Genomic DNA, 22,954 nt, shown 5'->3' with positions numbered 1-22,954 from the left:
TCTCTGCCAGCTGGGAGCTTTTCGTTTCAACAGCAGAAAGAGTTGGACAGGTTTATGAGGCGGTCTCACGTCTCTCTCGAGGCTATTTCTAGGGGCTTGTTCGGCCGCCGGCCACGCACAAGGCCGTTTTTCGCAGGGGTTCCGTTTTCATGAGATGAGATGCCAAGAGATCACCGACAGGGTCCATTTCAGGCACCGCGGTTTGATTCGCCCGTTGCAATACACACTAGGCGGTATGGGGGAAATACATGCAAGCTAGCGGAAAGGCTAGCACGGAGGTCAAGCCATTCTAAGGGAAAACTGCGTGGGGCCAGCTAAAGAAAGACCATAAACCTTGTCCAACAGAATCCCCCTGAGCAAGCCGTTGAATGTTACAGAACAACTGAACAAGTTGAATTGGGCACGGGGACGGAAAGGGACGGACCAAAAGATGAATACTCGACAAGAGATGGGAGAGAAGTAGCAGAGCAGGAAAGCTTCTGTAACTGTCGCTTGGCCGGGGACTTGATGGAATGCATCCACAACAGTGAATCGAGAATTGCCCACCAATTCCCTCGCTGCTCACAACAGCCTTATTTTATTAAAGTAAGAATACCCTCCTGCAAGCAATTAATTAGCAGCCCCTGGCACTTCCTCAGCCATTCGCTGTGGTGCGACGCATCGCCAGTTTGCGCCTGGTCCGGGGTTCGTGGCCAATCAACGCGCTTAGCTGTGATAACTGCTCGATTCCCTCTCCCCCCAGGGCCTGGATGCCTCTTCTTCTCCTCCCGCCCGCCTCGTCTCTCCTTCACCACCACCCATCATTCTTTTGTGGGAGTCGCTCTTTACCGAATCCCTCTCTCCTCGCCTTTGCCGTTGCCCAACTTGCTTCTTCCCACCCCAGTCACTCTTTTTGGGCCGGAGAGCTTTGTTTGTTGTTAACAGTACGATTGTGCCACCTTCACAGCACTCACCGCTAGTCACTCCTTGACCTCCCTCCGCCGCCCACGGTTGATTCCATATATCGAGAACTCCGTCGAGCGCCTCACGACCCCATCACGACCTTACGCCACTAATACTCAACCCACTTCTAATTGCCTCTTTCCCTGAACAATCACGCGGACCATTGCCAACACCGACACCCGCGCGCGAATGGGACAGAAGTTGTAGCCAAACAATATGGACCACCGACACCATGCCCACCGCCATCGCCACTCGAGAAGGGAGACTTTCTATCCTGAGATCCCCGGAATACCGAGCCGTACCACTGCAATGGACATGTCTCCTGTCCAGCTGATGCCACGCTCTACATGCACCGACCCGGATGCCCCTGAGTGTCGAAAGCCCACCCAGATACCCACACTTCCCATTGTGCTAGGCGTAGTGTAATGCAGACCTTTTCCCGCATTGTCCTAAGATGCTGACTTCTTTTAGAATACCCTTGGGCGCAGCCGCAATAGTCCTAATCTACCTCCATCGAAGACATATCCGCAAGTTGAGGGAGGAAGACGCCAAGGACAAGTACAAGTCGCTCGATTTTGGTGTTGACCCTTCATCGGCCCAGCGTAAAAAGGGTGCGAAAGGAATGGAGATGAGCAAGACGGACGGAGAGAAATCCGCCCGGCACGGATATGGCATCTCCCTGGACATGGGAAGCCCATACATCATGCCCGCTGGTCTGAATGCGTCACGGGAATCGTTCCATTCGCTCTCACGGTCAATGCATGACCCCAGCGATCCATACAGCCCCGTGACGATGAGTTTCATGAAGGGAGACAACGCCAGCCTCAGAAGTGTGAGCCGCAATGGAGGATTCCCTGCCCATGACAACGGATCCGTGTACACCACCTCGAGTGGTGCGACTGACAGGATGAACAATGGCCTGTTGAAGAACGCCTCGAGCATGTCCCATTCCGTCCCGCCGCGTGGAGAGCCACTTTCACCCGATCGGGAGGTACCTGAGCTGCGTTTCCCAGAACCGGTTGCACAACCCCGGAGTCCCAGCCCGCTCAACCCAAACGCACAGTCGCCGCCGTCAGCGGTTCTGAGAACCACTGCTGCTTCCCCACCTCCTGCGCAAACACAGTATGTCGCCTTCAACCCGACGGGCTCACCCGCAGTCGCTCCGGCTCCCGCTGAACCGGAACCCGAAGTACAAGAGTCCAAGGCTCAGAGAACCACACCTAGTCCACCTCCTCTACGCATTCAATCCCAGGCAGCGGTGTTACAGAACAACACTGCAAGCTTTATAAGCGACTCCAGCTATGGCGACGCCTTCCAGATTACACCTCCCTCACCCCCTCGGAGCCAAGAACGCGTTCTGTCCCAGGAAGCACCCCTTGTGCCAGAGCCTCTTCATCCTCAGACGAATGCGCCCGTAGGGCTAGGGGTAGAACAGATCGACTACAGTGCCAATCGGTTATCCCTAAGCCTGCGTCCTCTGCCGCCTGATGATCCGAATGACAACCCCGAGCAACGTGCCCTCCGCATTCGCTCCTTTTATAAGGAATATTTCGACGAGAGCAAGCCTGACCCTGCAGGCGGCCATGCCTATCATGACGACTACTACGAGGATAGCTACGGGTCGGAATATCTTGATGGTGCTGTGTACGATCCTCAGAGCAATGCATTTGTGGTGGCACAGCCTCATGCACCTTTCGCACAGCCTGTAACACGTCGCGCCATGACGCCTCCTCCTCGCGCACCTCCCCGGTTCCGCAGTGGTAGCCTTCCTCGGGGACCTCACATGTCCAAGGGGTCAATGTCTTCTGCTGGCCGCCACATGCCGCCGCGAGGAATGTCTTCTATGAGCGGACGTTTCCCGGGAACTCGTCCACCGCCGCCTCCACCGGCTGCCCTAACCTCCTTACCTACGCCATCGAAGCTTAAGGAGGACTCGATGGTGTTCAATCCCATCGACTTTGCCCCTCCAGTCTCCATCCGAGAGAGACAGAACGGAATGCGGCCTGATAGCCCGCTGGGGACGCCTAGGCCATACAGCCCTGCAGTTCGCGCGCACACGCCTTTGGCCAGCGCTTTCGATGATCTGGCTGTAATGCCCAGCCCGTAAGTCTACACTCTGCCCTCTCTCTCATACGTTTCGCTAACACCAGTAGGCACATGCTGCGCAAATCGGGCACATTCACCGCTCTTGACTTCGCTCCCCCGCCCCGTTTCCGAGACCCGGGCTCCGGTGCCTCGGACGCAGGATCCATCCGTTCATATCGCTCGGGCATTTCTGCCGTGGGCCGCATGGCCGTTCGCACTGGAGCTAACCGCGTCAGCCGAATTCCGAAGGGCGTCGTCGGCACCAAGGAGGACATTGTCAGCGCTCTGCGACCGCAGATGAGCCTCGTAGCCCCTGCTTAAAGACTTGTTTTTGAGCTCAGCATTTCTTCTTCCCTTGCCAATCATGACTGGAGCATCTGCATGCGCCTGTAACGACAATCGACAATTTCCGGAAACTGCATCTAACGCTCGCTGGCTGAGTTCTATTCATATACTTGTCACATCCGACCAACCAACCAAACGCCCATATTGGGATTGATATTCACCCTTGACGACAAACGGAATAGACGGCGTGGCGGGCCTGGCCTCGCCCTGATTTGTAGACTTGGCGGGGCCGATATGGGCGACATCAATGTTGTCCATATACGTACATATCAACATCATCACATTTTTCTCGTGGATTCTCATTGGGGTGCCTCTGTGCACGAGCGAAGGTCGGGTCTTTACAGGCGCTTTACAAGCGGTGGGGTTTCTTGCGGATAATTTCTATTTTTTAAATGGAGAGAAGTAGACTTTGAGGTGGAGATCAAGAAGGGAGGAGGGACTTGAGAGGAGGCCGAGGGACTGGGTAGGAAAGGGGCGGGTGTGGTGATTCCGAGTGATAGAGGAAGATAACAGAAAATCTAGGGCAGAATTACTTGTTAGCATTGCATGTTGCCGGCTCGTTAAGTCCTTTATCCCCCTACCGTCCAGTCAAGCTACTCTTGTCTACACGGTAGTGATAGCTTGACAGCGTCTCGGCGCCAAGAGAAGTCAAAATCAACGGCTTCCAACTCCCATGACGATTTCGTTGACATTGGTGAACACCAGGAACACGTATCTGCATGCCCACCAGCAAACAAACATGTGCAAGTCGCTGTTAGAATGTCTCTCGCTCCGGGCCAATCATCACCACCCGGACTTCCACGCACAAATCTAGCAAACAGCAGGCGGGTGCTCAACATCTTGAATGACCCCATGGCCAGCATTGCTGCTGCATGTCATGCCAACTCAGCTGGAATAGAGTTTCCGTTTCCTTCGACCCTTCCTTAGCTGTGGAAACTAAGTCCTCCCATTTCTGAGCAGGAAACGACGTTCCTACCTGCCATTCTTGCTCCAGCAGTACGGCAAAGCCTGGTGTCTCGGTGGACTACGTCATGTCCCCATAAAAAGATTCAACACCTTACTGGGGAACCACGCGTCTCCAGGCCTGGAGTCAAACAACGTCGAGCTGGCTCGCCCAGCAGGCCCACCGTGATTCTTTCGATGTGCCGCTACTGTCGGTCCACTATTTTCAGCGACTTCTTTCCTTTTCCTTTCATATCTTCTCTTGCAAGGCGTTCCCGCCCTATACTATAGCTACTAGCTTTAAGATCCTCACCACCAGCAGTTCACAATGCATTTTAGGACAGGCCGCAGCTCGGACGGCCGCGCTGCACCAGGAACTCGTCCGGTGCCAGAAGGCCTCACCAATGAGCAAATCAAACGTGCCACGAAGCCCCGCCAGCGTTGGGCCAACATCACTATCGTTTTCCTCTTCATCACCGTCGTCTTCCTAATCCTCCTCGAGATCGGAAGCACATACAACAGGCCCGTCCTCAGAGACTGGTACTTCATCCGGATTGATCTCTCTAACATAGTTCCGGCCTCTGTTCCGAATTACAACCTCATTAACACCATTGCACAGTCCCTTGGCCTGCATGATTTCTACCAGGTCGGACTGTGGGGCTTTTGCTCTGGGTACAGAGACCAGGGCGTCACCTATTGCTCGCCACCGCAGACAATGTACTGGTTCAATCCTGTGGAGATCCTAGCCAACGAGCTTCTCGCCGGCGCTTCCAGTACGTCTGCCCTGTTTCCAGCGTAGCAACCCTTGCTAACTATACGTCCAGTCAACCTCCCTTCACACATCAACGACATCCTGGACCTCATCAGGATCGCCTCCCACGTCATGTTCGCGTTCTACCTTACGTCCGCCATCCTCTCGACCGTCCTCCTTTTCTTCGTCCGCCTTGCAACTCGCAGCCGCCTCTACAGCCTTCCCATTGCAACCTTCTGCATCATCAACGCGCTCCTCGTCATCGTCGCATCCGTCATCGCAACCGCCATGTTTGTCATCTTCCGCAACGTCATAAGCGGCGTTGCGGAGCTGAATATCAGCTCTGAACTGGGCCTGTCGATGTTTGTGTTTATGTGGATAGCTAGCGCATTTGCACTTGCGACTGCGCTCATTCACTCGGGACTGTGCTGCTGTGGGACTAGCAGGAGGGACATTCGGACCGGGAGGAAGACGCGGAAGCTTAAGCTGCTCAGCAACACGAATAATGAGAAAGCGGGAAAGGCGGATGACCGGGGAGCAAGAGGCGGCGTCTGCACTGTGGACGAAGAATGCCAAGCGAACGGCACGGCGCAGGAGAGGAGCTTCACATCTACCTCCAACGGTGCATGTGCGCCGAACTTGCCCTCGTCCGAGTCGGTCTGGAAACGCAGTATCCGGCGCGTCTAGTCGGCGCTAAGGCGCGGCCTGGTGTCTAGATTCCTGGAATGGATTGGACGAGTTATCGGCTCCAGCGCGCTGGCTGCAAGGACTTCGATGTCGAAGGTGGTGGAGTGCCTGAGTCTGGTGTATGGAGTCTCGTGTTGGTATCTGGTGTGGCCGGTTTGGGGGTCGTGGGCGTGTTGTGGAGCGAGGGATGGAGGTGGGGATAAGCCGCCTCCTGCGTATGATTTTGGCGAGGATTGCGAGGCTCGTATGGAGAAGGAGAAGATGGAGCCAAAGGAGGAGAAGGAGGAGAATGAAGAAGAGGGATGCATTCATACCCAATCGTGAACTGATGCATGGACGGATGGGAGCATGGGGCAGGCGTCGGAGGGATTTCGAATCAGTGTCCATGGATTTCGAGGCTCTAGGATGGAGTTCTTCTTGAGACATGGAAGTCCAATGTTGAACATTAAAGGCGGTGGATGCTGAAGGCGATGCTGCAACGGGATGATGTGCATATCATGCACTCCAGGTACGTCAAGAGGGATAGACTAATGGTCATGAGAAACGATCAATAAACCAATCGGGGAGTATATACAATAACAAACACAACATCGCTCATGTCACATCAAGAAGACGCATTCCAGGCCTCCTTCTCTAGCTCTCTCCACATGAAATTCAAAACCTCGCCTCCACCTTCTCCTCGGTATCCTGCAACGCCCACTCGCTCCTGGCCTTCTTACTCCTCACGGCATCGACCTGCGCGCGCGTGAATCCCTTGGCTTGAGTAGCTGGGTTATATCCCAGACCCGTCAGTCTCGCAACCTCTTCGTCCGATACATCGCGCGCTGCGGATCCATCGGCACGCTTGTACACGGTACACACAACCGCGCCTCCGAGACCGAGATTGTGCTGAAGCGCGACGGTGGTGTCCTTGACGGAGCGATTGTTGGCCCATCCACGCATATGCCAGACGAGTTCGGCGCACTGGGCCAGGCCCGTAGCGCCGAGCGGGTGGCCCTTTGAAATCAAGCCGCCCGAGGGATTGATAACGACCTTGCAGGCAGGACCGTAAGTGATGCCGCCCGCGCGAACGAGTTCGTGCGCCTTGCCCTTGGGAGCCAGACCGAGGGCTTCAATGGTGACCATTTCGTTCGCCGAGAAGCAGTCGTGCAGCTCGCACACCTTGACGTCTTGCGGGGATACGTTCGCCTCCTGCACCGCGGCTTTCGCGGCGCGCTCGCTCATCGAGTAGCCGACCAGCTCGATGGCGCTCCTGTTGAACAGGTTGGGCGAGTCGGTGGCGAGGCATTGTCCCGCGATGAGGATGGCTTGGGATTTCAGGTGCGGTCTCGCGTCGAGGAAGGCCTGGGAGACGAGGACGGCGGCGGCGGCGCCGTCCGAGGTCGGGCAGCATTGGAGTTTTGTCAAGGGCGAGTGGATCATGGGAGATTGGAGGATTTGGTCCAGGGTGTATTCGTCTTGGAATTGCGAGTAGGGGTTGTTTTTGGAGTGGGCGTGGTTGATGCGGGCGATTTCGGCGAAGTCTTGTGGTTGGGAGCCGTATCTGCATTCAATCTATTAGTAGGGTGATGGTGATGCTGGTGAGGATAGATGTAACTGAACTTACTTCTCCATATGCTCCCTCCCCGCATTCCCAAACATCTGCGCCGCACCGGGGGCCTTGGTAACGCCCCTCGTCTCCTTCATGACCAACCCACTCGTGCCCGTCGGATTCGCGCGATCCTGGAAGAACGTCTGCAACGAACCCGGAAACATCTTCTCGAACCCCACGACGAGGACGCAATCGGCGGCCCCGTGCGCAATCATATTCCTCCCCATGAACAGCCCCGTCGACCCCGTCGAGCAGTTGTTGTTGACGTTGTAGATGGGGATGCCCGTCATGCCGAACTGGTAGAAGACGCGCTGGCCGCACGTGCTGTCGCCGTAGCAGTAGCAGGCGACGCCTTGGTCGACGTCGTCGTAGTTGATGTGGGCGTCTAGGAGCGCTTTGATGCCGGCTTCGAAGCCGAGTTCTGGGTAGTCGACTTTGCCGCGTGGTTTGATGAACTTGGTCATGCCGACGCCGAGGACGTAGACGGGTTGCGTTTGTTTTTGGGGCGCCATTTTTTTGTGGGTGGTGTATGGGTGGGTTGAGGTGAGGTGTGAGATATGGGAGGAGGTGAGGTCTGGCTGGGATAGAGAGGTTAGTTGGATGATGGAGTCGAGGGGAAAAGGATACGACTTACGGATCAGAAGCAGGCAAAGCAGAGGAAGAGTAAGACAGCCAGGTCCTTATACCCTCTCACTCCGCCCCAGGACCTTGGCCATGTTGATGTAGCCGTCGCCCCGGCGCATCCGTCGTCAGCAACTGAATGTGGAGAAGCCGAGGTCCCTTCCCCAAGGGGCATGGCCTAACGCGGGGCCCCAGTACTCCCCTGCCTGTCCTGATCGAATAAAAGCGTCGAAAAGCAGACGTCGAATAATAAGTAAAAGCCAGCACTCTCCTCTTCTGCGGCTACGGAAAACCAAGGCCGTCCTTCCCTGCACAACTGCCTCGTTCTTCTCTAGTCAGAAGCGGTACAACCTTGAAGACCCTACCTGAGTATTCCACTCCAGCCCAAGAGCCGATCCTCGCCTGATTGGCTGGAATGGTCTTACCTATTTCACACGGGGCATGCTGGTGCAAATTCCATTCCCCTGTCTACAATTCCGACCCCGTATTTGCATCACTATGCAAGCCTACCTAACATCAAGGATAGACAAGAACACCCGTGCCATTGTATGCTCCTCAGGCTTGTTTGTCTACAGCATTCACCTAGTCCCATTATGCTTACATTACGGAGCACTTCGAAACCACCACCCCCTCCCAATATCCAAACACCTACCCAAACCCCAAGCCCCGACAACGCCTCTGCTCAATGATAACGACCCTAGAGATAAACGCTTTCGGTCTCCATACCTCATCGACATGCTCGTGACCCTCGGCACCTACCCATCTCACCCCAAAAAGTATCGCTCTTCAGGAGAAGGTACGTCGTGTCTACACACGGACAGGCATAAGAATACAGCCTCGAATGCCCATACCCATGTCTCCTTCCTCTCGGAGCCCCCGAGATGGAATAGCATGGTCCCTCCATTGGTATCTTGATGCAACTCAACTCAAATCCGACAGCAACAACGCATACGACCAATTCATAAATCAGCCAAGGCTGAAGCACGCCAAGCGGACCATCCAACAATGCTCCTCGTCTACTCCTGTCCAAACCCGACAGTCTCCTCCACCGCGATCGTCAGTTTCTGATTCAGCGCTTCATACGTCTTATATGGTGGAAGATCGAGCCGGTTGAAGCTGTGCAAGAGAGTTAGGCATGTGTCCTTTCAAAGGGATAACATGGGAAGAGACATACCAAGTATGTGACTTCGGCAACTGATTGATCTCTCCCGCCTTCTCAATCGTAAACCTTCTCGGTCCGTCGCTACCTTGCAGATCTTTGAAACCATTGACCGGGATTCTGGAGGTACCCGTCGCAAACTGCAGTAATCTCGACTTCTGCTCTGCATCCCAGCTCCGAATGCACTGCAATTGGTCAGCCGGACTTGTCTATGGAAAAGCGTATCCCACAGTCATCTACCTTCCAGAAGTTTTGAATCACTTCATCGTTTTCCGTGTAGCCCCGGTAATCTGTGTGCTTCTTCCAGTCATCCACGTCAATGTCCGCAATACCGCCAATCAGGAGTTCAAGTTCGCGTTCATCGAAAACGTTGATTAGGTCCGGGGGAATCAGTTCGTTGAAGCCAGAGATAAACGCCTGGAACTGTTCCTCCACTCGTTTCTGGATGCGCCACTCGGTGATGAGACTGGACATGTCAGCAAGCGAACATCGACAAGTGGAAAACTCCTCTACTTACTTGACGTATTCCTGCTTATTCTCATTCGTCACCTCAATGTGCTCCCCTCCAGGCTTCAGCTCAATGGTGACAGTCTCGCCAAACCGCTCGTCTTCCGTCGAAAAGGTAAGCTCCAGCGCATCCGTGATGTCATTGTTCAGCATCCACTCTAGATTTCTGTGGAAGTCGGCATCCACACCCTCCATATCCTGCAGTGTGACCTTCTTTCTCAAAATCATCTTGTAGAACGCTCCAATGAAGAATGCATCCAAAAATCTGCGGTGGAAGATGGCTAACCCGACAACGCGCCCAATGAACTTGAAGTAGTTGAGATGCTCGGGATTAATGCCGGAATGCGGGTTGATTTGCAGGGTATAATTGTCGTGTGCCGAGTACTCGAATAAGCAGTAGAATGGGTTAAACATCTCGTGTGAGAGCAGGAAGAAAAATTCGCTGCATCTGCGTTAGCCCAAGATCCAAAACTTCTGTTCCATGGTACATACCGAGAAAGACCGCCATAATCAAGACCATCTTCGCCATCAAACTTGATCATCAACCGTTTTTTCAGATCAGCAGCGCTTTGCCGCATGATCTCATGATATGAATCTTCGAAGATGTGATTTCGTCTAACCTTAACATGACATTGCCCTGAAACGATGCGGAGTGCCGGCTGCGACCGGAAATAAATCAGCTTCCGGCGGAAATCACGCTTATACTGGGGTACATTCTGGTCGAGCGAGGACGGTAAGCGGGGGTCGTCCCAGGTGGTCGTCTTGGTGTTGTGGTCTACAAAGTATACTCTAGCCGTATTGGTAAGACGCATCTCCCATCCCGACGGCAGTGGTCCGAGTTGAGATACCGGTTGTTGCTGAATAGTGCTGCTGCTCGCGTTTTGTCCACCGTACATCCGGATGTACTGTTGGCGGCGAGGGTCAACCCAGGTAGTGGTGCGGGTATTGTGATCCACAAAGTATGGCCTGCCTTCAGGGGTATGTCGTTGCTCCCAACCAGCGGGCAGCTCTCCTGTGCCGGCAGTTGTCGCTCCGGTAGCCATCATAGATACCGCAGTGGAGGAGGCCGCGGGTGAGGGCTGACGTTCTGACAAGGTAGGCGAGTTGGCTCCCGTACGGTCCTCCGGCAACATACGATTTTGGTGCTGCGTGCGCTCGCGTTGGGTTTGAGCAGCCAACGCGGTCCGTTGCTCGCTCTCATTAAAGCTGGCTCCAGGCCGTATCCAAGTTGTTTGTCTGGTATTGTGGTCGACGTAATATGTCCTGCCTAGGTGGTCTTCCCTGCGCTCCCAGCCCGGAGGCAGACGCCCATGAGCATCCTCAAAGGCGCTGTACTGCGCGTTCGGGTTGGTGGTGGAGGTTGTCCCGTTTTGTGTCGGCGCCGTCGGCGCCATCGCGTTTGTCGGTAGAGCAGGTGTAGGCTGACTGAGGCGTTGGGGCGTGGGCTGAGCTGGCAGATGGGGTCGCTGTCCGGGATACACGTCGGAGGGATGAAGGTTCTGGGTGGGTTGTATCGGCGTGGACACAGCTGCCGTACTCGAACTCGAAGCACCGAGACCATTGATGGATGATTGCGCAGAATGTGTAGCGGGAACAGAGGGACGGCCGGAACCAACCCCATTTGGAGCACTCCCAGGCGGCGGAGGCGGGGTGCTTAGATTTGTAGATAGGTTCAGGATCAGTTTCCCATGTACCACCATGTTGTCGTTTGACTTTTTCAGGTCCCGTGTCAGCATTTCTGGAGGTAACGTTAGCGCCCATCCCGCATCTGCGGCGGAGGACATACCATCACCGCCAGCTTCCAGGTCGATAACACTGCCTATGCGGATATTGATGACACCTAGGAACCCCTGGTCCTTCTTTTTGAACTTCTTCTGGTCAAATATCTGTACGGCGAGCACGCTGTCCTCGGTCACTCTCCTAAGCCGATATCAGCAGTTGTACATCTCCCGGAAGTTGGTCGTGACGCACATATCGAAGCTCTCATTCCAATAGGGGTTAAGCGTCTTCTTACAGACATTAGTCGTCCGTGTCTGCTCGCCATTGATCGTGGCAACGGCGAAAGGGTCGGGAAATCCTGCAAGCCCTTGATAAGCAACCGACCGACGTTCCCAAGGGGAGATGGGAGAGCATACTGAAGACATCGCGCTTATAGAGCCCATCGGCGGCAATGACTGCAAAGTGGTGAGTATGAGATGAGGGAGTCCTAGATGGCGGCGCTGGGGCGGTACATACTCGTGACACGAAGGTTGGGCGGTCCCGCATCCATGCTGCGAGAAAGGATGGCAAGCGGAAGCTTGATAAAGAAGCGTTTTTCAGGCCCGGCTCTCTACGTAGAAAGGCGGAGGAAGCGGATAGGGGCGAGCTGCAGCTGTGTCTGCAAGCTCGTGGAGCTCGGCGAGGTCGAATGCGGTCGGGGGTGCGGGCGGGTGAGGCTGTGCTGGTGGTGGTGTGGTGGAGTGCAAGAGAGCGACCGTGCACAAGGCCCTGACGTTACAAAAGGTTCGGCGCGCGGACCTCGAAGGACAGGGGGCGTGAGAATTCACCGCCGCAAACAAGAGCAGGCGACGGGGAGCGTAGCGGTGCGAGAAAGGATTGTGGTGAGGTGTAGCAGAGACACCGAGAGTACTGTGGTAGGACACAGAAGGGGTTTGGGAACGCAGGTTTGGAGTCGGTTTCGTCTCTTGGCACGAGCCCCAACGCTTCCGCATTTCATGCCCCGCTCTGGACCGTGTACGGAGTACTGGCCTGTTAAGGACGGCGGCTACAGTAGCTGCTGATATAAATATCTTCTACATGTTCTACTGTGTAATAAATGGGACCACACAGTGGGGACGAAGACTGATGAAAGAATGATTCTCAATTCGCTCTCCTTCAGACACTTGGCGCCCCTGTTACCGCGCTCTCTCCTGAGTGAGGGATGATATCAAGCACTTTACGGCCCGCGCCACAGCACCTCCACTGCTAAGCCACTTGTTGAAAAGGAGCTGGGTTGGAATTTGTATGAGATTTGGAGACCTCGTTGTGCAAAAACCGCAGTTGACGGTATAGTTTAAACAAGAACAGTTATTCACAAATGCAGGCATATGCTTAATAAGATATGGTTCTCCAGTCAAATGGGTATTCCTTTCAAGTGTAGCTACTGACGCTCCGTCTACCAAGATGATTACTATATTTTACATCCCCATCTCAGATATGTACAATTCCCTCCTCCAAACAGCGCACGCTAGACTACAGCCTCCATTCCCAGCAACGCCCTCAATTTGAGATAACTCTCGTACGCGCTTAGCTTCAGCTCGACGCGCATGTGCCTGCTCCACGCTTTCAGAAAGTCGATCAAGTTGGGCGGCCAAAACAGACTCCCAGACAACTTCTCCAGCTGCTCCTCGTACACGGTGCGAGACGCATACCGGGCCAAGATAAGGAACGTCCTTGCTGGCCCTTGGCGCGTGTGCAGATTCTCGTCGAGCGATCGGGCTATGGAGAACGTCAGTACCGAATTCATATTCGTAACAGAACTAGACCACTCACTCAAATCGTTCGTCTTCAGAATCAGGAGAATCACACGTGGCACACGTCCAAGGAGCTGGATCAGCTGTTCGAGCATGCCCTCCCCCAACGCTTCCGATATCGTTTGCTTCTCCTCCACACTCCGGGGCAAGGCCACGTTCTGCTTGACAACGCTGTAGTCCCTCCCCGTGATGGCGCTGGCAAACAGAGCAAAGTGCTCGTCAGTGATCCCTGCCACCTCATTTGCATACTTGCGCATCCGGGGTTCGTCCGCGTCCAGGACTGCGAGCCAGAGCTTCGCATACGACCTCCTGATATCGACGGGTATATCGCGGTATAAGCCGTGATCGTACATGATGACGTCGAAGTTGCCATTTCCTCGCCGAGACGGGTTGTGCCGAATGGCGATATTACCGCCGTGTGGATCGCAGTGAAGAGGCGCGTTGGTCCCGAAAATCATCTCGTTGAAGATACGCGCCAATGCAGCGGACACCTCATCTCGATCAATGCCACGGGAATCTAGGTATTCCAGATCATCCGGGCGATGACCACTCACATACTCCATGACCAGTATACGTCTCCTTGCCCATATCACCTCCGGGATGATGACCGGCGCATCTGGCACTTCCATGAAATAATTCCGAGCTCGAATCGCGTTCTGTCCTTCACGATGGAAATCCAGCTCCTGCGGCAAGGACATCTCCATCTCTTCCGAAAGCCATGTGAGATCGTACTCGGGGAACCATCTCTTCAGCGTCTCGAACGTGAACCGAGTCAGGGCCAGGTCCAGCTTAGCCCACTCGTCCAGCGCCGGGTGCTGCACCTTGACTGCGACCTTCTGTCCCGTCCCCTTCAGTACGGCGCGGTGCACTTGCGCCAGCGACGCAGCACCAATTGGTAGTTTCTCAAACTCTGAAAAGATGTCCGACAGCGGAATCCCCGTATCCTTCAACACCATCGCTTCAATTGACTCGAACGAGGACACCGGGCATTTATCTTGCAAGGGGATAAAGGTATCGCACCATTCTGTCGGAAGCAGATAGTTCATGCTGCTCAGATGTTGTCCCAGCTTTATGAATATCGACCCGTTCTTCTCGAGGGTACGGAGCGTCCGTTTCGCGCATCGTAAATGGCAGGCTCTAAGGAGTTCTGGGTAGTCCTCTTCCTGGTCGCGCTTTAACGTAGACCGGTAGCTGCACTTGAAATTAACAATGTGTTGGGTACCATTGGAGGTCGTGCGCGCCTACTCATTGATGCATATGAACAACGTCGAGAGCACGCGACCGCTTCTCTGCACCGCAGTGAAAGCATGCCTTGCCTCGTCATTGAAAATGACTGCTGCCGCCGCAATTCCCCCTGCTCCTGCTGCAATTACAATCCTCCTCCTGTGCTTGCTCCTCGGAACAGCCGTAGACTTGGTGGCGCCTTCCGGTATCGTGTTGGTCGCAAACCCGCTTCGGTGCTGCGGAATCGCCTGTCTCCTCAGGCATGCTCGACACGTCCAGGGCCCTGTCCGCCGGGCAAAAAGGGAGGGAAACGAGCTGAAAGAAGACATTATACACGCATCCTTACAAGTATAATAAAAGGGGAGTCTAATATGCTACAATTATGGGGTGGAGTGAGCTGCCGTCCACAATTCCACACTAAAGTTTTTCTGCGGAGGTCGAGGCGAATAGGACCCCTGTCGCTTGGCAGTGAATGTTCGCGATCTCGCTTGGAGATCTCTTCGATCCCGGCTTGGATACATGTACACAGTACACAGAAAGTAATGGTCAGATGCATACATAGTAGACGAGCCACCGCATGAGAAGAGGGCTGTGGTATCCTCCAATATCATCTGCAGAAACGGGTAGAACTCGTAGGCGGACAGATCATACGCGAACATTTGAATATGATCTCATAGAAACTATTATACAGGGGAGAATATAGTACATATCATGGCCTCCTCAGGTCTATGAGTCGTCTATCCGTGATGCTGTCAACGACCAGTGCGTGCTGAGGCGATATATTCATCGAAAGTATGTGAGCACCTGTGCTTGGGGTCTTCCACCTCTGCTGCATCTTGCTAGGGAGAGAGACGAAGGGTGGGTCCCCAATGGCAGGAACATTCTCCATGCGGCTCATGGGAGCTAGAATCGAAGTCGCCATCGTACGGACTTGACGATCTTCGAGAGGTCCTTGGTGAGAGTCCTCATCTAGTTCGACCTCCTAGTGCTCCATGCGAGTGTTATGAAGAGTATCGTGTGACGCTATGCGTGCTCCACATTACCGCATTTCCACTGCGGCAATGATCCGTCGATTACTCGTCGAGGCGCTTCCTGGCTTCGAACTCGTGGCTCGGTAGCAGAGGAGGAGATAGCGAAAGTATGTCAATACGCTTCATCCGCAGCCAGTGCAGTGCACTGTCGACAACCAATGACCCTGCAGGGAATGATAGACGTTCTGTTCTTCATGGAAGCCAACAGAAATGTCGCTATGGCGTTCCCTTGATACCAGTCAGGCCCAACCTCTCTTCAATAACTTCAACAACGTCTCTCCAATCCCTCATTGCCCCACCCCCTACATCCCCGCATGCCAACTCTTTCTCCATAGGCGGCAGCACCTCGAACCAACCCCCGTTTTTGACTCCCCACTCCTCTTCCAGCACGGTGACGTGCTTTTTCGTAATCGGCTGCATCCACATAGCCGTATTCATCGAGGGCGCAACAATGATCCGTTTCTTCGCTTTCCACCCATTTTCTTCGTCCTTGCCATGTATACTCCCGCTCTCCGTCCGTCCCGCCTTCTGCAAACTCTCACGAACCACGTCCCTCACCGAATCCAGCTCCCCCGTCGTATCCCATGCCCGCACCACACTGAGCAACAAGTTGCCGCTCATGCCCCCCACAATCTTTGCTAACGCATCTGCGCTTAAGGGCGCAATAACCATAATATCTGCCCATCTCCTCAACTCAATATGCAAAATCTTGTTACCTCTTACCCAGGGCTCCCGCCATTCATCCTCGTCGAAGTATATGCCGTCAACGTTCGGGGCGGTCGCGAGCGTGTCCAACGAAGGTTGCTCTGAACTCTGCGCCTGCAAGAACTGTGCGGCGGAATGCGTGAAGACCAGGCGGATGGAGAGGTTAGCGTGCCGGGAGAGTGCGGAGATTATGTTGGGGATCTTTATGGTAGCGACCGAGCCGGTAGCACAGAGAAGAAGGTGTAGCTTCTCATCGTTCAAGGGGAGGACGAGCGGGGAGGGAACGCGCGACGGGTGTTCGGAGGGAGGAAACGGGGGACTGGATAGATGTTGATGAGAGACAGGGGCGATGTTGAGGGGGTGAAGATCCGATATTGGAGGATTGCTCATTCCGCGGATTAGCGTACGGGCGTGTTTTGGTGAGGAAGGCAATGTGGTGCTGGTATTCGGGACTGTTAACAAATGGATGCAGGATGACGTTGGGACATGCATAGATTAGTAAGATGACGCAGGGATGCCAAGAGCCCAAACTGAGGAGAACCGAAAACCACCATATTTCTATCTTCGACTTCCCCTTTGGGTAACATTAGGTACAGTTCACGAGACATTAGATTCGGCTTCCCCATAATGATGCCGCATACTGCTATAGTCACGATCCGTCATCTCCAGACATTGTCAATCGACCCCGGATCCATTTTTCATCCCTTCTTAGCCCAACTCAAGTCGTCCTCCTCTCATCTTCCCCAAGTCCATTATCCTCCATCGAACTGAGTCTTGTCAAATGTCCGGTCCTCTATCCCAGTTGCCTCACTCTAAGCTTTGTAGTTCTCCCGTCACTGCTCCGCCTGGTGCACTCTATCCCCCTGTCCAGCCGTGGCGGCTCCAGGATGCATCTGAACGTGGAGCAGACCGCCGAGTCCCTGCATCTCTACAATCATCCTGCACGTATTGTAGAGAGCTGGATCTTGCCGTCGGAGTCTCAAGGCCGCATGCCACTGCAGCAAGCCACGAATAGTGTCTTCCCCGACGTGTATCTCAGGGGCATTCTCAGCAGTCCAGTCGTGAAGTTCTGCGACCTCAACACGGAATTGCTTCAGTACGTTCACGTATGACATCTTCCTGAATCTGGGACTGTTTGGAGCCAGTGCCACTACCGGCAAGCGATCATGGATCTCTACATTTGGACCCTCCACCGGGAGGTATTGTGACCGGATTATATACGTACGGTCGTCCTGGCGCTGCAGAGGGAAATTGATAGGTTCATCATGGAACGTCGTCAGGGCGAAACCGCGGACAGCAGGTTTCGGGCCGCCGGTGGCTTTTCCTCCTAGGGATACGCCAATCTCCGTTATCAGAAACGGCTTTCCGAGGGGTCGTTCGAAGTACGAGTGGTTCTGAGCCTCATTAAGAGCTGGATTTTGGGTCCTCAATGGAAGCCGGTAAACATGACCGACTTTAGGGGTACCGCGCAGTGGTGGGTATCGAGTAAGGTCCTTTGATGATGGCTCCGTTTGAATACAAACCGGGTGCGACGCGATATATTCTATCAACGCTTAGATCTTGCGCAGGCTGTCGTTGGACAGGTACATCCTAGGGTTAGGCAAGCCCTTCGACCTCTGATGAGGTGTAGTGAGGGGATAAGCTTGCAGGAACTTGCCCTCCACTTCCCAAGTCTGCCCTACGCAGATCCAATGTTTGTTGCCGGTACGCATAGAATGGGGACCCAAGAATACTGTCTCGAATGCGATAACATCTGGGTCGGCTCTTGTCACCTCAAGATCGTTCAGGCACCATGCTTCGTTTATAAGGACGTACTGATGCCATACCGATGCAAGTCGGGGAGCGACAGATCTAGCACGCTGCGCAGTTGCACCTTGTAGCTGGACGATTGGTAGGAATTCGACGATCTGAGTGGTAGGATCCGCACGAAGGATAAGGACTGGATGGTCAAAGTAGTTGAAATCCTGTTGCAGTGTGGCGTCAGTTGCCGTAAGATCATGCCACATGGTTCTGGGCACTTACCATGCCTATCTGTCTAAAGATGATCGAATCCATGCGAACCAAACTAGCCGAAGGCAGATATAATATGGTGCCGGGCATTGTGTGCCACAACTGCACCATCGGATCTGCCATCGTTACGTCTACGGGGAGTGTCGATGGTGATTGTTGATTGTGACGCGCCTGTTTATCCCAGAGACATTCTATAAGGTGCCAAACTCTTGGAGCTGTATAGGGCAGTATATAACCGGCGTCGAGGGGACCCAGAAGAGCGAGAGTGCAGACTCCAGAAAAGCCCAAAGCCGAGAAACACACTGAAGAGCTTGACGAAGGGGGAGTCAGAAGATGGTAGTGTGATAACTAAGAACAGAGTTAGCTGACCTGTCTCCTTCAACATCTAGTATAGGGAACTTACGCCACGCTTGCTGTTTATACGGAGTTCGAGATTGAGGTGGGGTGCTGGATCTGGTATACAAACTCGGGCCGTGGAGGGAGGCAGAACTGACGCAGTAAAGTGGCGCAGAAGAAGAGCTGCTAGAGGTAGCGGAGGCAATGGAAAGGATGCAGTTGAGGAGTAAGCCGGAACTTGCTGTAGTGACGGATGCCGTAGTGATCGTTATCGCGAGTCACGATCTTGATGCGGGCTGAGATAGAAGATGGAGACAAGAAACCAACAACATTACTGTCTCAAAAGGACCGTGCTCCTTTGCGCCACAGGAGAGCAGATCTTTTTCTAGGCAAGAGTGGGGTATGGAGAGTGTTGTTGGGGTTGTTGAATTGAAGTAAGGATCAGAGGGCTTTCACCGGCAGGGGAAGTTGCCGTATCGGGGATGTGCCCTCATCCCTTCCAGCTTACTGTCATTTCAGCAACGCCTGGAGAGTCCGTTAATTGAAGCGGATTTTTTGAGGGCCTGTATTTATCCACGTACTCAACTAGAAAGGGCAACCTCGTCAACCCTTAGAAGGCTTGTTCAAGTGCGGGCTGTTCTGTCCCAGCGGGATTGCTAGAGAGAAATCGTGTTCTGTCTCTTCTGATAGTCTGTACACACAAATCTAATTCGGCACATGGAGCAATTGTTGAAGTGACGTCGAGAACGCGGTGCTTTGCGTATGGATTGTGTGACATGTATGTCCTGAAAAACGAGCGATTGTAGACGTTTGATGCCGTCATATGGTAGGTATTAAGGCGGCTTTCGCAGTGAAGAGGATTTCTGACCGGGCGAGACATCGTCCTACTGCATCAGATGTCCGACTTGTATCTTCTAGGTTAACCCTATCAGTGCTTTAAGGCTCAGATTGCTGATGCGGTTTCTTTCGAGGTGTAACTGGTCCGGATTTTGCTTCACGCCAGATGTTAAACCAGTTTAAGCCACACTGTCGGTGTCATGGAGTCGCAACACGTCCAGTCGTTGGGCAGAAGACGTCGCAGAACCTGTGGTGTGGCAGCAAGGCGGACAATTTCTAGGGTTGTTCGAGGTCTTCAAGGCTTTCCTCGCAATCCTCCGTTAACTTATCGATGACATTAATATGCGCTAGAAGATCCATTATGCGGAGCTGAAAACCTGCTGATAATATCTCTGAATTTCCATTGTGGTAATCAATCCTTTCGTTTGGATAGATATACGGAAAAGAAGTGTGCTTGGGTGCCAAACCTTGGAGATAACCTTTATTGATGTATTACTCTGGGTAAAAGTTCCCCAAAGAGAAGGCCATCATTAATCCCTGTGTCCCTTCCGAAAGACCCAAAGAAATCGTATTCTCCGCTCACAACTACGCAGCTATTCCTGACCAACGCATGTGTCTTGCTCGTCGGCTGCATTACAGCAGTGCGTGAACCCGTCTTCACAAGTCTGAACTTGGAAAGGTACATTGAGAAGGCCAGCTAGGCCTTGTTGAGACAGGGAGACGACTCTCATTTTGGTGCCCCAGGGTGATTATTGATTATATACTCCCATAGAGAGGTTGAGTCCAGCTTCCTGAACCTGTTTCATACTCTGAATTGATATTATGCTTCGTCTCCAAATGATTGCGCTTTCACAAAGCTCAAAGGCCTAGCTTTTAGAGTAATCCGTCCGCATCGCCACTTCTGTTCTAGCCATGTTCGGACACTTCCTTTGAATCTTCTGCCTGTGTAGCATCCACGAATCGTGTAACACAGTCGCTTCTTTCGTTTTCCTTCATCTAGTTTCGCCCAATATTCGGCCCCGAGTTGGCGATATCTGCGTGGGCGAGGGTAATTTGAGCAGCTTCACCCTGGACCTGCACATTCAGGAGCCCAGCTAGGCCTTGTTGCTCGAGAACGTGCCTTCGTTCATGGTAGAAACTTGTTCCTGGTCCCATTCTCAGCGCCTGGTGCCATTCAAGGAGGGCGTGAACCGTCTCCTCTTCGAAGTGCACTTCTGGAGCCCCCACGGCCGTCAAGCCTTTCAGCTCATTGACCTCAACGCGGAGTAGCTTCAGTACGTGGATGTACTGTGCCTTCCGGAAGCGCGGACTATCGCGGGCAAGAGTAACAGCCGGCAGTCGGTCATGTAGCTCTGAGTGAGGTCCTTCAATTGGAAGATATTGGGTTCTAATCCTTTCAGAGTTGACACCTCCACGTGGAATCGTGCGATCAATAGAGCCGAATGAGAAGTCCGTGATTAGGAATCCTCGAACAGCTGTCTTCGGTCCGTCATTGGCTACGCCGCCCAAAAGGACGTCGACATGGGTGACGAGAATTGGCCGGCCCAGGGGTTTCTCTGCCGGTGAATATGTCTGAGCTTGAAGCAGATATACGTTCTTTGTCTCTCCTGCTTCGGACAAGCGATAAACATGACCAACTAGTGGAGGTTCCTGGAGCGGTAGTCGAGATACCGGTTCGGTGTACGGCAGATGTGAATGATAGTAGCCAGCTACACTCTGCATTCGGGCCAAACTTTGTGATGACAGATAATACCTTGGGTTTGGAAGCGACTGCGGCCGCTGATTCGCGGGCTCAAAAGGATAGCCATGCAAATATGTAGCTTCAATCTTGAACATAACTTCCGGCATCACCCAGTGTTTCTCTCGAGTACGGAATGAGTGTCTGCCAAGGTAGACCTTTTGAAACGCCTTGACATCAGGATCGGACTCCATAGCCGCAAAGTCGTCATTATTCCAGGCTTGGTGTATAAGTATATACTCATGCCAAATATGGTTCCCAGCGGCGGCGCGAGCTGCATCCAGAGCGGAACCGCGGAGTGTAACCACGGGAACCACATCTACAATCTCGGTGGCGCTGTCGGCATGCAGGATCAAGACCGGGTGACCGAAAAATCGGAATCCCTGCGTTGAATTATTAAGTGAACTGTGAGCTGACTATGCACTTGCACTAACCTCATCCACTTGGTGGTATATTACCGAGTCCATACCAATGGTGCCCGCAGGTGGCAGGTAGAGGATCGTCCCTGGCAACATCTGCCAGAGCGCAAGTAGAGTGGGATTGACCATTGTAGAGGCTTGTATTGCTAGCAAACTAACACAAGCTCCCGATGGGCAATCGTCTTGCTTGTTTATATTCTGCGATAAAGGCTTCGTATATACCCTAAGCGACACGCCAGTTCAGTGCGGCCAGATTCCAAACTCCGGACCGGGGAAAGAGGGCAAATGAGGTAGAATGACTGCTTCAAAACTGAGACTTATTAGTAACTTCTCCTAGAGCTGATAGCAGACACTAACGTTGGCGCGGCTACGTGCCTACTTTGTTGTGAGAGGCGGTTGAGCCACAGGGTCACTCCCCGTTTGCACCGTAACAATCGCCGGAGGAAAAAGGACGCGTATGGAGAAATAGGGTGTGAGGGAAGGACTCGGAAAGTAGCTTGGGATGTAGAGAGGACGGCCTCACGTAGAAACGCGCAGTAACGCGGCGGGGTCTCCACCAAGTTGAGGTTGAAGGAAGGAGAGATAACGGCAACCCAGAGAAATGATTATAATTTTCACAATAGGATACCGTAGTTTTGTGCGTCTCAGGCGAAAATTTTTGCTTCACTCGAGAGCGGGGTTAGTTGTGGTGGCGGAGTGAGTCGAAGGGGGTGTCACCAGGCTTTCACCGACGCTGAGATTTGCCATGTAGGAGATAGACGGCGGCGCACCAACAATTGACTTGGGGTGATGAAGTCTGAGAACTCCGGACGTGTGAGCAGAAATGATCAGTTCTGTAAAATTATCTTCGTATACGTGGGGGTTGAGGAGAATCGTATGCTTTCTTCCTTCCCAAGGGTTTATATCGATATATAAGCTTATAGCGGTGGTCATCTGCATCATGGCATGTAGACTCTTCTGGAAAAACGGTTCGTAAGATACTCCCATGGCTACTTTTCAATGTCACAAGGCTAGAGGAAGTCGATCGGCTGCCGGTGCTGAACTCACGAGAACGCAAGTCGAAGGTTATCTCAATGATATTCTTAACGCTCAGCTTATTGCTCGTGATCATATCAGTTTGTCTACCTCACAAGATCGAGTACATATGGCCAGAAGCGGTCATGGGATAATATCATCCATTCTGCAACAACAGATACAGATCGGGATTGAGACGCTAAACTGTGCCCATCTTCAAGCGAACTTGGAGTGTTCACTGATATGGAAGAACAAAACCAGCGCAAAAAGTCGAAATAGCGGACACATGCACCCTTCTTCGCTTACTTTAACGTCCCTTCAAGGTCTTTCTGGTATCAGTTATCAACGCGCTCACTACACTTCGGAGCTCATTGTTGACACGCACATTTCAGCGAAAAACAAGCACAGTGGAATGGCGGGATAGTGAGTAGAACAAGTATTATCTCAAGTTTATGTATCATATCACACTATTCCGGCATGTCAACTTGACCCATTTCA

General features: G+C 53.2%; 10 protein-coding genes across 10 annotated transcripts; 3 read left to right on the top strand and 7 right to left on the bottom strand.

Moving 5' to 3' along the window:
* Positions 1-1,059: 1,059 nt before the first annotated feature.
* EI97DRAFT_78533 (uncharacterized protein) lies at positions 1,060-3,411 on the top strand. Its single transcript, XM_033803076.1, has 3 exons — positions 1,060-1,364; positions 1,414-3,045; positions 3,096-3,411. The coding sequence occupies exons 1-3, from the start codon at positions 1,159-1,161 to the stop codon at positions 3,346-3,348; spliced, it is 2,091 nt and encodes a 696-aa protein (XP_033652685.1). The 5' UTR covers positions 1,060-1,158; the 3' UTR covers positions 3,349-3,411.
* Positions 3,412-4,439: 1,028 nt separating this feature from the next.
* On the top strand, positions 4,440-5,778 carry EI97DRAFT_78536 (uncharacterized protein). Its single transcript, XM_033803077.1, has 2 exons — positions 4,440-5,087; positions 5,139-5,778. Exons 1-2 carry the CDS (start codon positions 4,643-4,645, stop codon positions 5,750-5,752), a joined length of 1,059 nt encoding a protein of 352 aa, XP_033652684.1. The 5' UTR covers positions 4,440-4,642; the 3' UTR covers positions 5,753-5,778.
* Positions 5,779-5,805: 27 nt separating this feature from the next.
* EI97DRAFT_434382 (uncharacterized protein) lies at positions 5,806-6,115 on the top strand. Its single transcript, XM_033798618.1, has one exon. It carries the CDS (start codon positions 5,840-5,842, stop codon positions 6,074-6,076), a length of 237 nt encoding a protein of 78 aa, XP_033652683.1. The 5' UTR covers positions 5,806-5,839; the 3' UTR covers positions 6,077-6,115.
* Positions 6,116-6,276: 161 nt separating this feature from the next.
* Positions 6,277-8,054, bottom strand: EI97DRAFT_420674 (non-specific lipid-transfer protein). Its single transcript, XM_033797036.1, has 3 exons — positions 7,978-8,054; positions 7,359-7,921; positions 6,277-7,295 (listed from the first exon to the last, which is right to left on the bottom strand). Exons 2-3 carry the CDS (start codon positions 7,853-7,855, stop codon positions 6,407-6,409), a joined length of 1,386 nt encoding a protein of 461 aa, XP_033652682.1. The 5' UTR covers positions 7,856-7,921; positions 7,978-8,054; the 3' UTR covers positions 6,277-6,406.
* Positions 8,055-8,980: 926 nt separating this feature from the next.
* Positions 8,981-11,899, bottom strand: EI97DRAFT_379781 (HECT-domain-containing protein; the record flags this gene model as incomplete). Its single annotated transcript, XM_033795731.1, has 9 exons — positions 8,981-9,080; positions 9,139-9,308; positions 9,364-9,589; positions 9,641-10,072; positions 10,123-11,368; positions 11,417-11,550; positions 11,602-11,707; positions 11,766-11,804; positions 11,866-11,899. The coding sequence occupies 9 exons, from the start codon at positions 11,897-11,899 to the stop codon at positions 8,981-8,983; spliced, it is 2,487 nt and encodes an 828-aa protein (XP_033652681.1).
* An 837-nt stretch (positions 11,900-12,736) lies between these two features.
* On the bottom strand, positions 12,737-14,768 carry EI97DRAFT_468104 (ABC1 family protein). Its single transcript, XM_033801642.1, has 3 exons — positions 14,388-14,768; positions 13,162-14,333; positions 12,737-13,107 (listed from the first exon to the last, which is right to left on the bottom strand). The coding sequence occupies exons 1-3, from the start codon at positions 14,693-14,695 to the stop codon at positions 12,857-12,859; spliced, it is 1,731 nt and encodes a 576-aa protein (XP_033652680.1). The 5' UTR covers positions 14,696-14,768; the 3' UTR covers positions 12,737-12,856.
* Positions 14,769-15,034: 266 nt separating this feature from the next.
* Positions 15,035-15,397, bottom strand: EI97DRAFT_78445 (uncharacterized protein). Its single transcript, XM_033803075.1, has one exon. The coding sequence runs from the start codon at positions 15,286-15,288 to the stop codon at positions 15,076-15,078; it is 213 nt and encodes a 70-aa protein (XP_033652679.1). The 5' UTR covers positions 15,289-15,397; the 3' UTR covers positions 15,035-15,075.
* Positions 15,398-15,613: 216 nt separating this feature from the next.
* EI97DRAFT_420666 (flavo protein) lies at positions 15,614-16,546 on the bottom strand (the record flags this gene model as incomplete). Its single annotated transcript, XM_033797035.1, has 2 exons — positions 15,940-16,546; positions 15,614-15,879 (listed from the first exon to the last, which is right to left on the bottom strand). The coding sequence occupies exons 1-2, from the start codon at positions 16,490-16,492 to the stop codon at positions 15,614-15,616; spliced, it is 819 nt and encodes a 272-aa protein (XP_033652678.1). The 5' UTR covers positions 16,493-16,546.
* Positions 16,547-16,687: 141 nt separating this feature from the next.
* On the bottom strand, positions 16,688-18,497 carry EI97DRAFT_502088 (uncharacterized protein; the record flags this gene model as incomplete). Its single annotated transcript, XM_033802739.1, has 4 exons — positions 16,688-17,645; positions 17,918-18,041; positions 18,125-18,327; positions 18,416-18,497. 4 exons carry the CDS (start codon positions 18,495-18,497, stop codon positions 16,936-16,938), a joined length of 1,119 nt encoding a protein of 372 aa, XP_033652677.1. The 3' UTR covers positions 16,688-16,935.
* A 1,784-nt stretch (positions 18,498-20,281) lies between these two features.
* On the bottom strand, positions 20,282-21,571 carry EI97DRAFT_443387 (uncharacterized protein; the record flags this gene model as incomplete). The annotated part of the gene is made up of 2 exons (XM_033799821.1): positions 20,282-21,406; positions 21,458-21,571. 2 exons carry the CDS (start codon positions 21,569-21,571, stop codon positions 20,282-20,284), a joined length of 1,239 nt encoding a protein of 412 aa, XP_033652676.1.
* Between the last annotated feature and the right edge of the window lie 1,383 nt (positions 21,572-22,954).

The sequence above is a fragment of the Westerdykella ornata genome, assembly GCF_010094085.1.
Source record: "Westerdykella ornata strain CBS 379.55 unplaced genomic scaffold EI97scaffold_15, whole genome shotgun sequence".
NCBI classification, from domain to species: Eukaryota; Fungi; Ascomycota; class Dothideomycetes; order Pleosporales; family Sporormiaceae; genus Westerdykella; species Westerdykella ornata.
The sequence above is the reverse complement of the archived record's forward strand: the minus strand, read 5'-3'. Positions and strand labels throughout refer to the sequence as shown.

Bases quoted from the DNA above. Each gene is read 5' to 3' on its own strand.
- EI97DRAFT_78533 (XM_033803076.1), top strand. From the start codon at position 1,159: ATGGACCACCGACACCATGCCCACCGCCATCGCCACTCGAGAAGGGAG. The intron at 1,365-1,413 runs GTAATGCAGACC...GACTTCTTTTAG, and splicing joins CCCATTGTGCTAGGCGTAGT to AATACCCTTGGGCGCAGCCG. The intron at 3,046-3,095 runs GTAAGTCTACAC...TAACACCAGTAG, and splicing joins CTGGCTGTAATGCCCAGCCC to GCACATGCTGCGCAAATCGG.
- EI97DRAFT_78536 (XM_033803077.1), top strand. From the start codon at position 4,643: ATGCATTTTAGGACAGGCCGCAGCTCGGACGGCCGCGCTGCACCAGGA. The intron at 5,088-5,138 runs GTACGTCTGCCC...CTATACGTCCAG, and splicing joins GCTTCTCGCCGGCGCTTCCA to TCAACCTCCCTTCACACATC.
- EI97DRAFT_434382 (XM_033798618.1), top strand. From the start codon at position 5,840: ATGTCGAAGGTGGTGGAGTGCCTGAGTCTGGTGTATGGAGTCTCGTGT.
- EI97DRAFT_420674 (XM_033797036.1), bottom strand. From the start codon at position 7,855: ATGGCGCCCCAAAAACAAACGCAACCCGTCTACGTCCTCGGCGTCGGC. The intron at 7,296-7,358 runs GTAAGTTCAGTT...GATTGAATGCAG, and splicing joins GGGAGGGAGCATATGGAGAA to ATACGGCTCCCAACCACAAG.
- EI97DRAFT_468104 (XM_033801642.1), bottom strand. From the start codon at position 14,695: ATGTCTTCTTTCAGCTCGTTTCCCTCCCTTTTTGCCCGGCGGACAGGG. The intron at 14,334-14,387 runs GTAGGCGCGCAC...TTTCAAGTGCAG, and splicing joins TTGTTCATATGCATCAATGA to CTACCGGTCTACGTTAAAGC. The intron at 13,108-13,161 runs GTGAGTGGTCTA...CGTTCTCCATAG, and splicing joins TCTGAAGACGAACGATTTGA to CCCGATCGCTCGACGAGAAT.
- EI97DRAFT_78445 (XM_033803075.1), bottom strand. From the start codon at position 15,288: ATGGCGACTTCGATTCTAGCTCCCATGAGCCGCATGGAGAATGTTCCT.